The following is a 9979-nucleotide window of genomic DNA, read 5'->3' as shown; positions in this document are numbered from 1 at the left end:
TGTACAACATAAGTATTTTTTTTTTAAAAATAAATTGTGTTTTACAGTCCACAATTAAGTCTACTTTTGTAGCTTTTTAAACTATTATTTTGGAAAGCCAAAAATAGTCTTTTGTACATATATCTTTAATTATTAAAAAAACACATTTTTTTAAAATGTTTTTAATTCATTAGATATTTTAAGCTAACTTTTCAGTTTTTTTTATTTTTTTATTTTTTTTATTTTTTTAATTTTTAATTTTTAATTTTTAATTTTTATTTATCAAATGTCATCCTATAGTTAATAATTAGTTTGTTAGTTAACAAATAGTTACCTTTTAAGGTAGTACGGTAAATATAGTCATAATAACTTTTTATTGTAAAATATAAATAAAATTAAGTTTAGAGAACCCAAATTTTGTTATCGTTAAAGGGGTTTTCATATATCTAATCAATTAAGTTTACAATAACTTTTTATTGTAATATATATATATATATATATATATATATATATATATATATATATATATATATATATATATATATATATATATATATATATATATATATATATATATATATGGCCTTAAATGCTGAAAAAAAAATAATAACTTCAACTAAATACATTTATTTTGCATTCCATTATACTTTGCCTAAATCAGTTTACCATTAATATTTTACAAGTAAATTCACATCTTTTCATTAAACAAAATTGTGAACATTTTATTAAAGAAATTCAAAAGGCAAAATCTGTACTTCCACTCACCACAAACAAAAAGAAGCCAGAACAGCTGGTTCATAATGTATATTATATATAAAGGTAAAATTAAAAACCCAAATTACTAATGATTTTAATTAACGTAGTGTTAAAGCATACAATAAAACTTTTATGTGTACTTACTTTTATTCATGAATAATCAAAAGTAGTAGCCACCTTTTACTATTTATATAAAATACATATTTTTATTATATGATCAAATTTAAATTTCAATATAACTTTATTAGAATTCAACTTACTTATATATCAGTCCAACCTCATTTCACTTGATAAGCAATCTTTCATTTCCTCTTCATTATAGCATAGCCATGGAGAATGCTTCTTCCCCTTCACCACCACAAAAGCCTACCACCCTTTTAACTTTCCCTAAAGCCTTAGCAACCTCTTCTTCAAAGATCAAACATGTCATAGTGGATTTTTCAATCAAAGCTAAGAACATAGGGGTCGATGACCCTAGAAGAATTGCGCACTCATTGAAGGTAGCATTAGCGATTACTCTTGTCTCAATGGTTTACTATCTCCAACCACTCTACAATGGAATGGGCGATGCTGGAATGTGGGCTATCTTAACTGTCGTTGTTGTTTTTGAATACACCGTAGGTGAGTAATTTTTATTAATATTGTAATTTGATTTGTTTTTGAACAAGCAAACTATTTTATTAAAGAACTAGTAACCAAAAATACAAAAAGTTACATATATGGATTCACTAACCAACTACACATTCTTATCCGCTTTCGGTCTTTTACACGCATACACAATCCAAAAAATAAGAACTATATATCAACATTGTAATTTAGTTAACGTGGCAAGTATTTACCCATATATTAATTGTAAATGTTCCTATTTTTAAAATATTGGTTCATTTTACTAGGTGCGACTTTATGTAAAGGAATGAATAGAGGTCTCGCGACGCTACTAGCTGGTGCATTAGGCATCGGTGCTGAATCCTTTGCTAGCCTATTCGGGACAACCGCTAAACCCATTGTTCTTGGTTGTCTTGTCTTCATATTAGGTAATTAATATGCTTGTTTTACAATGTTTGTTTGTATACATGCATGCATTAGATAAATATACAACTTATATATAAGTTTATTATATTTAATGTGAAATTTGATTTTGAAACATATGATACAGTTGGTGCTGCCACTTTTTCAAGATTCATTCCCAACATTAAAAGAAGATACGATTATGGGGTTCTGATATTTATCCTGACTTTTAGCCTCGTATCTGTATCGGGTTATCGAGTTGAAAGAATCATTGAGCTTGCTCATAAGCGATTATCAACTATTCTTTTCGGTGGTGCAACTTGTATTATCATCTCCATGTGTGTTTGCCCAGTATGGGCTGGTGAAGATCTTCATCAACTAATTGGTGAAAATTTGGAAAAGCTTGCGAATTTCCTAGAAGGTTCGGGAATTTAGTTTATAAATGGTTGATTTTTTTAAGTTTCTTTTTATTTGTTATAAATACAATTCAATAGAACGCTATTAATTTAAAAGTTGTTTTATAGGATTTGGAGGTGAATACTTCAGAATAACAGAAGGTGACAAACCATCGCTTGCATCTTATAAAAGCGTCCTTAATTCTAAAGCCACTGAGGAATCCCTGGTTAGAACACACTATATACTATATGCAATCTTTTTAGTTTTCTATTTAGAGGGGTAATCATAAAAATAGCTATATGATATGATGATATGGCACTAAGGAATCTCTAGTCTTTTTTATAGATTAGAACAAAATAAACATAAATAAAAATTAACAAAATAAAATTTATCATCATTTTGGTGTAAAAGAATAATATAACACTAAAGTTAATATTATAATATTCATTTACCAAAAACTTTGTTCAAAAAATAAAACGTTTGAAGACGAATTTACACAGAAAAAATTCAGTGAAAAATGAGATTTGGGACTCGGATATATGGAACAAAAGACGCAACTAGCTCCAAAAAAAATTATATCCTTTTAGATAAAGTAATCAAATTGTGCAATTTATTTAAAAAAAAATGTTTTTTTTATTGTTTTTGAACAACATATGGTCATTAAATTCTGTGATTAGCTCTCTTTTAAAATATGCTATATATGTGTATCTAGTAGATGAATAATTAATCAAAGTATATTTGTATACCAATATTAATCAAAGCATATTTGTATACCATAGGCAAATTTCGCATGGTGGGAAGTAGGACATGGAAATTTTCGATTTCGTCATCCATGGAAACAATACCTGATGATCGGAGCATTGACACGACAATGTGCATACCATATTGAAGCTCTTAACGGATACCTCGATAGAAAAACCGAAGTATGAGATCCTGTATTTCATATATATGCATATTACTTAAACTAATAAAAAGATTTCATTATGTCTTGCTTAGTTGCTTATTAATGTTGTTAATGATGTTATAGGCTCCCTCAGAATTTCAGAAAACAATTAAAGAACCATGTATGAAGATGAGCTCTGAAGTAGGAAAAGCCATGAAAGAATTAGGGTTGTCGATAAAACTAATGATGCATCCTTCTGGTTCTGCATCTGCCATTCATATGGAAAGTTGCAAAAAGGCGAAAGAAGAACTCAATACGATGTTACAAACTGTAATGGTGGGAGAACATGATATCATTGACACCATACCCGTTATCGCCGTCACTTCAATACTAGTTGACGTCATAAACCGCGTTGAAACAATCTCAGAGGCCATTGAAGAACTTGCTAAACAAGCTCACTTCAAAAAATCCAAGAACACTAAATTAGACAAAAAAGAAAAACCGAACTTTCTTAATGATGGTGGACCTCTAGAACCTGCTAATGGTGGAAAGAATAGAGAATCTGTCGCTATAACTGTTGCTAGTCTTAACAGAGGATGAAAACTCACAAGAACAGAAGATGGATAGAAGTAAAAGAGTAATTAGTGAACATATATATATATATATATATATATATATATATATATATATATATATATATATATATATATATATATATATATATATATATATATATATATATATATATAATATAATATAATATAATATAATGATTCCCGACTAATTTATATCATATTGGGATGATCTAGTGATCGGACTAATTACTAACATGAATTTTGTTAAAAATTTAATAAAAAGATGTGTTAAATGGTAAATTGTTTCTATTTATATTATATAACCGTTATGTTATTGCTATATAAATACAATCTATTGTTTCTACTTCTAGCGTCTTGTAAGTACATGTTTTTTTTAATATATTATGCGGTTTAAAAAAAACAATCTATAAAATCTTGAAAAAGAAATATTTTGAGGTTTGCTTATAACTCTATTAAAATAATCACTAGAGGACCATACCATGGAACTTGACAATTTGGTCCAAAAATATTTTTAGTATTTAACGATTGATACTTCATATATGTTCTGTAACGGGTAATGTGGGCTATCTAGATGATGCCATTTACAAGTTTTTAGTTTTGCATTAAATATAACTAGGAAAAGGCCCGTGCAACGCACATGTCATTTTATTGATAAAAAGTAAACAATGTTCTTGCAAAATTATATTTAGACGAAGCAATTGTATTGAATTAAACACAAATGAAAGTTGTTGACATAGGAGTAGATGTTAAGATGTTTACACATATATTTCTACTTAGGGTAATATAGATAAACAACCGTTTCTATAACAAAAACTGGATGATGAACGGTTTGTTTAACTTGGTTTTTGGTTATATGTTTCCACCCTACAGAATCTGGACCATGTGTTGGAGCATAGTTATAGTTGTCTCCGTAAGTGTGATAGAGTGATTTAAGCTTTCCCTCATTAGCTGGTCGGAAGAACTGCAGGAGAGCAGAGTTCTTAGGGTGAAGGATTTGAAGGTTGAGTCTGGATCGTTGTTCAGGTTGTTGATTGTTTGCAGTCTGGTGTGAAGGTCGTTTGTCAAGTTGGTGTGGGTTATTTTCAGGTCGTCAAGTCTTACCTGCTCTTGGTGTAGAATTCTTGTGACAATGGATTGCATCATTCTTTTGGCCTCTGATCAAGGTTGTGGTTCTTGTGTCCATTTTGTGTTTTCTTTTGATTTGTTATATAGTCTTTGATTTTGTATGATATGATTTCAGATGTTGCTTGTTATATAGTCAGATGTAGCTGGTTGGTGTTATTTATAACGCTTACATTTTGTACGTGTGTATTGTCTGACTACTGCATGGATAAGGACAACGTTTGTAATGATGAGTTTCTAATGTTGGAATTTAGTTTTGAGGGAGAATATACTTTAGTGTTTTGTATATACATATGTGGGTCCGTAGATGATAAAAGTAAGAAAGAATAGTATGAAATGTATTAACTTGAGTTAGATTATAACGTATGGTTAAAAGATAGTAACTCTAATATTCCATTTATTTATATATTACTATGGAATTTTATTGGGTAAAAACGTAATTACAAGGTAAATACAAGGTACGTTTTACTTATCCGACTCTTTCATTGTACGTTTATACTTTCCAATCCTTTTATGGATTGATCCAAGCATGAAGGAGATATTGTCCTCCATGGACTGGTCCTCGATTGTGGAATCTTCAAGGATATTTTTAAGGATTTTCGAATTGGGGTGGTCTGGCTGTGTGGAGATGGTGGTACGAGGGCTATCTTCCATGGTGAATCCCTCTTGTAATTTGGTCCGAGCTGCCTCTATAATGTCTGCTATCTCTCGGAGGTAAGCGATAAGTGCGAGGAGGACGCCGTTAAGTTCTTCGTTCTTCATTTGTTCTGTTTTTAGGTTGGAATTAGTAATTTGCTTAGTGTATGTGTTTCGTAGGCTGTGTTTGTTATTATATAGTAAGGTGAAATGACAGGTGTTTTTTTTGTTATTAATGTGCACATATGTGTGTTTGTTTGCGTGCCATTCTTATTATAGTAGCTTACATTAGTCATGCCATGTAAGTCTATATAGGTTATGGGATAGGTTATGAGGTACCTTGTTTTTAAATTTTTTTGTAAAACTGTATATGGTAGGCTATGATGGTCTATATATATGGCAAATGAGTTAAGATTAACTTGAGGAATAAAAAGGGAAAATATTTGTGTAGATGAGGATATTATTATCAATATTTTTATATTATTAATTTTGTAGATGAGATACGTGTAAGTTATGGTACAAGTAATGTCTCTTTTACGTGCATTAAAATATTCGAGATGAATGTTTGTTTATCTTTCTTGTAATAATTGTTTATCATGGATCTGTGTATTTTTAATTTGTTGTTATTTGGGTATGTTATATTTTATTAGTTTGGTTATTCTAAGTGGCCTTCGGTTGTAATATTTAATCTTATTTTCTCATACTGTTGCGTTGTTGTGAACCATGAAAAACAGGTACATAATATAATTTTTTCAGAAGTGAACGTCTAAGTGGAGCAAATTTGGTTGTTGGATTTCATTGTTCATGGTTCTATACTTCTATGTTGGGTACATGAAAATACATATAGTTAAAGATACATATATTTAAGAGTTTGTGTTTGTTGTACATTGATGTGGGTTACACAAGATGTGAAGGTTTGCATAGTAATTTTGTTGTCTATATTACTTATGTACATACAACTACTTATGTAAGTAAATTGTTAAGGAAAAAAAGTAGTGACGATTGATGTGAGTGCTGGAATACTCTTATTAGTGAGGATGGCGTGGATGTTTTGTTGATGGTGGTGTTTCCTTCTTGTCTGTTATTCAATAAAGACGTATTAGGTATCTTATTTCGAGGGTGTTTTAATTGTGTTTTGTGTGTTACCTAGATGTTCATATGTCAAATTTCTTCTTACTTTTGACTGGGGTGGGTTAGATGACGATGTAGGGTGATTGTCGGTTGTTTTGGAGGTGAGTCCTATTGCTGGAGGTGGTGTTGTTGGTACTGTTGACTGTTGGATGTTATTTCCTTCAACTTCAGTAACTATGAAGCGAATGCTGTTTGCAGTAGACGTTTTCATCATTTGGATGGCCATTTTTTAGTGATGCCTTTCTTTTCATTGATGATGAATGGTATTTTTTTCTGTTATCTAGTTCATTTTGGTTTATCAGCTTGTTTGATGTTGTGGTTGTTAGTTTTTGCACAATGTTATCTGATAGATTTACATTCATTGAATGAGTTGGGTACGTAATGACTACAGAAATTTTGTACCTGTATATATTGGTTATGTATTTTTAGTTTATGTAAAGTTTATGTGTGTCATCTAGCTTAAAGTAGAGTTACATACACGTAAGTTGGGTCATTGGCTACTCCGTGTGATGGGCAGAACCAGTTATTCCCCTGTTTCAGTGTTGGTCTTCTGCATAGGGGACATAGTACGTTGTACCAGGTGTCTGTGAATTTGAAGTCAACGATTGATGCTGTTACTGAAAATGTCCTTTCCTGGAAGAGGATGTAAATGTTATGACTTACGATATGGATGTGCTGGGGTATTGTAAGTACATTTGGGTAATAGTAGATTACTAATATACCAGAAGATCAGAGTGACTTTTGTTCTTCATGTCAAATAGTGATATTGGTGGTGCGGATATTGCATTTAAGGAAGTAGGATTTGTTGTGAAACTGTCATTTTTTTAGATGGTTAGTGTAGATTTATATACGAAGGGTCTGTATGACGTGTACTTTTATTACCTATTGAGTGATGTGGTTGTTTCTGCGATTGGTGGGTTGATGTAAACATAACTTGCACTTGTTGTTCCTAGCATTAGTGAACCTGTAAAATCAATTTGTATTAGTGTTTTACTTAATTTGTTCTATATAATTAGATGTTTTGGTTTGGGTATCAGATAGGACGTCATTCTGCGTGTACCAGAAACTGGTGTGATTTTAACATTTGTTACAACTATTACTGTAGGCCCAATTGCAGTTTCAATGGCTACACGGTCAAACTTCTCTGACACATCTGTGCACTCTCTCCAAAGACTTATAGCAATTTCTTGATCACTGATATGGACGTGTATGATAGATGTTAGAAATGTTAAAAATGTATTTGGAAACATAAATTACTTAAGAATCATTTCTCAGGATTAGTAATAGTAAAGGCTCTTTATTTTTCTTAAGGAAATCTCTGAACTTGACAAATATTCCTACAAAGTTTGCACAAGTAATAGTAAGTTACATAGGTAAGATTATTGGGTTTCATGTACCTGTACGACATGAGGTGTTGGGGTATCATGTAATTAGTATTGGTGTGAAGTCATACATAGGGATTGGTCAACAAAGTCTGGTATCTGTTGTTTAGATATGAAATGAAACCAATTTTGCGAAATTGTGTTGGTGTCTGAGAGGGAGGTGATAGAAGAAGCTGTCCCAACAACAATATATATTTGATTGTCTATCCAGTTTTGAAATGAATCTGGCTCTACACATCCATATTTGGAAAGTGTGGAACACTTTGAAACTTTAAGGATGGATTCTACGTATCCCTGATCTTTTCTTTGTCGTAATATTTGGATTGCATCACCCTGGGGAGTTAAATGAGAGTGTAAGTGAGATAATCTGGTATGCATAAATCTGTAAAAGTGATCACCCACTTACATATTTGTCAACCGCTAGATACCAAGTTTCATACGTACGCTGTTGTGGTATCCATGTGCGCAGGATACGTACTTGAAGTTTCATTCCCGGAGATCCATACTGCAACTCCGAAATGGTTATGAATATTTCAGACATGTTTTGCTGTTACAGTTAAATAAAGAATAAACATGATAATTCATTTTTGTAACAGTGTAAGTCATTTTCATATTTGAAATAAGTGTAATGATAGGTAATAACAGATAAATATGATAAGATTGTCTAAATTTAGAGAAGTAAATAGTGAGTTAGACCTCATTAGTATCTATTCTGCGTAAAAATTCTTTAAAAACAATATTCTTTGTCTTGTTTTGTAATGTGTTGGTATCAGATTGTATTAGAATTCTTATTGAATCTGGTGACGTTGCAAGGGATAATGCAACGTATAGTTGATCGTGAGCAAACACAGGTTCGGGTAAGTAAATGCCAATTTTGTTCAGAGATTGACCCTGACTTTTGTTAATTGTCATGGCATAGAAAACCTTAATTGGATACTATTTTCTAATGAAAGTGAAAGGTAAATCAAGGCTCTTGTAGATAAAGTTAATGCGTGGCAGATATACTCGTTTTCCAATGGATGTTCCAGTTATTATAGTTACTTCTATTAGTAGTGGTAATAAGTGTGACACCATTAAGCGTGTTCCATTGCATAAACCTTCTCGTTGGTTTAGGTTCCTGACTAACATAATGGGCATGTTAACTTTGAGTAAGAGTTCGTGTAGAGGCACGCTAGAGAAATTGAGTTGATTGAGATATTCTGATGGGTAAAAACTTTCAAATTGTAATGATTGATTCCCATTTGAGTCAATCGAGTTAACACTTTTATAAGTTGTTGCATTTCTAGGAGCAATGTTAAGGATGAAGTCATTTATATGATGTGTTGTCTTGTTTTTTGGGCATACAATTTCCCTTGCTGACAAAGCAATTAGGGATGGTTATGTATGGATGTCATTTCCATATACAAAACATACAAGACTTTGTAACACTGCTTCTCCTGAAGGAATGGTGAGTGAGGACGGTATGTCAATCCATTTTGTGTCTGTTGTGTCAGTTACATCTGGATGTCCTAAATCTCCATCTCCAACTTTCAATAACCATGATGCAAATGTTAACACATAAAAGTATGAATTGAAGCTAGTGTTATCACCGACTAACCTCATGTTATGGTTCAGTTTGTAGACTGTGAAATATTGCCACATATATGAGTTTGGTAAGGTTAAAGCAACAATCTATTCCCTTCTGCTTTTTAGAGAGATGGGTAAAGTCTGAATGAAATCACCACCTAATAAGATTGACATCCCACCGAAGAACTTACTGTCACATTCAATTATATCTCTTAATGAACGGTCTAAACATTCAAAGAAACGTTTGTCACTCATTGATGCTTCATCTCATATGACAATTGATGTTTGTTTTAATAGGGTAGCCAATAAACTTTTCTTTTTAATGTCACATGTTGACCTTTCTGAAAAGTTAATCGGTATGTTAAATCTGGAATGAGCAGTCCTTCCTGAAGGTAAAAGTAATGATACTATACCTGAAGCAAAAACTACTAGTGCAATTTTGCCAACTGAACGAAAATACGATAGTATGGTAATCCAAAGGAACGTTTTTCCAGTTCCACCATGACCATAAACAAAGAGTAAAA

General features: G+C 31.6%; 1 protein-coding gene across 2 annotated transcripts; it reads left to right on the top strand.

Annotated features, from left to right (window-relative positions):
• Positions 1–1044: 1044 nt before the first annotated feature.
• LOC145001542 (aluminum-activated malate transporter 8-like) lies at positions 1045–4957 on the top strand. Of its 2 annotated transcripts, XM_078960914.1 has the most exons (7): positions 1045–1356; positions 1629–1769; positions 1892–2164; positions 2268–2365; positions 2919–3062; positions 3167–3651; positions 4489–4957. In XM_078960914.1, exons 1-6 carry the CDS (start codon positions 1065–1067, stop codon positions 3620–3622), a joined length of 1404 nt encoding a protein of 467 aa, XP_078817040.1. In that variant the 5' UTR covers positions 1045–1064; the 3' UTR covers positions 3623–3651; positions 4489–4957. The 2 variants fall into 2 exon arrangements, with proteins under 2 accessions (XP_078817040.1, XP_078817038.1); XM_078960912.1 differs by lacking the exon at positions 4489–4957 and having other exon boundaries at positions 3167–3666.
• The last annotated feature ends 5022 nt before the right edge of the window (positions 4958–9979 follow it).

The sequence above is a fragment of the Lactuca saligna genome, chromosome 6, assembly GCF_052625555.1.
Source record: "Lactuca saligna cultivar CGN05327 chromosome 6, ASM5262555v1, whole genome shotgun sequence".
In the NCBI taxonomy this organism is placed as follows: Eukaryota; Viridiplantae; Streptophyta; class Magnoliopsida; order Asterales; family Asteraceae; genus Lactuca; species Lactuca saligna.
The sequence above is the reverse complement of the archived record's forward strand: the minus strand, read 5'-3'. Positions and strand labels throughout refer to the sequence as shown.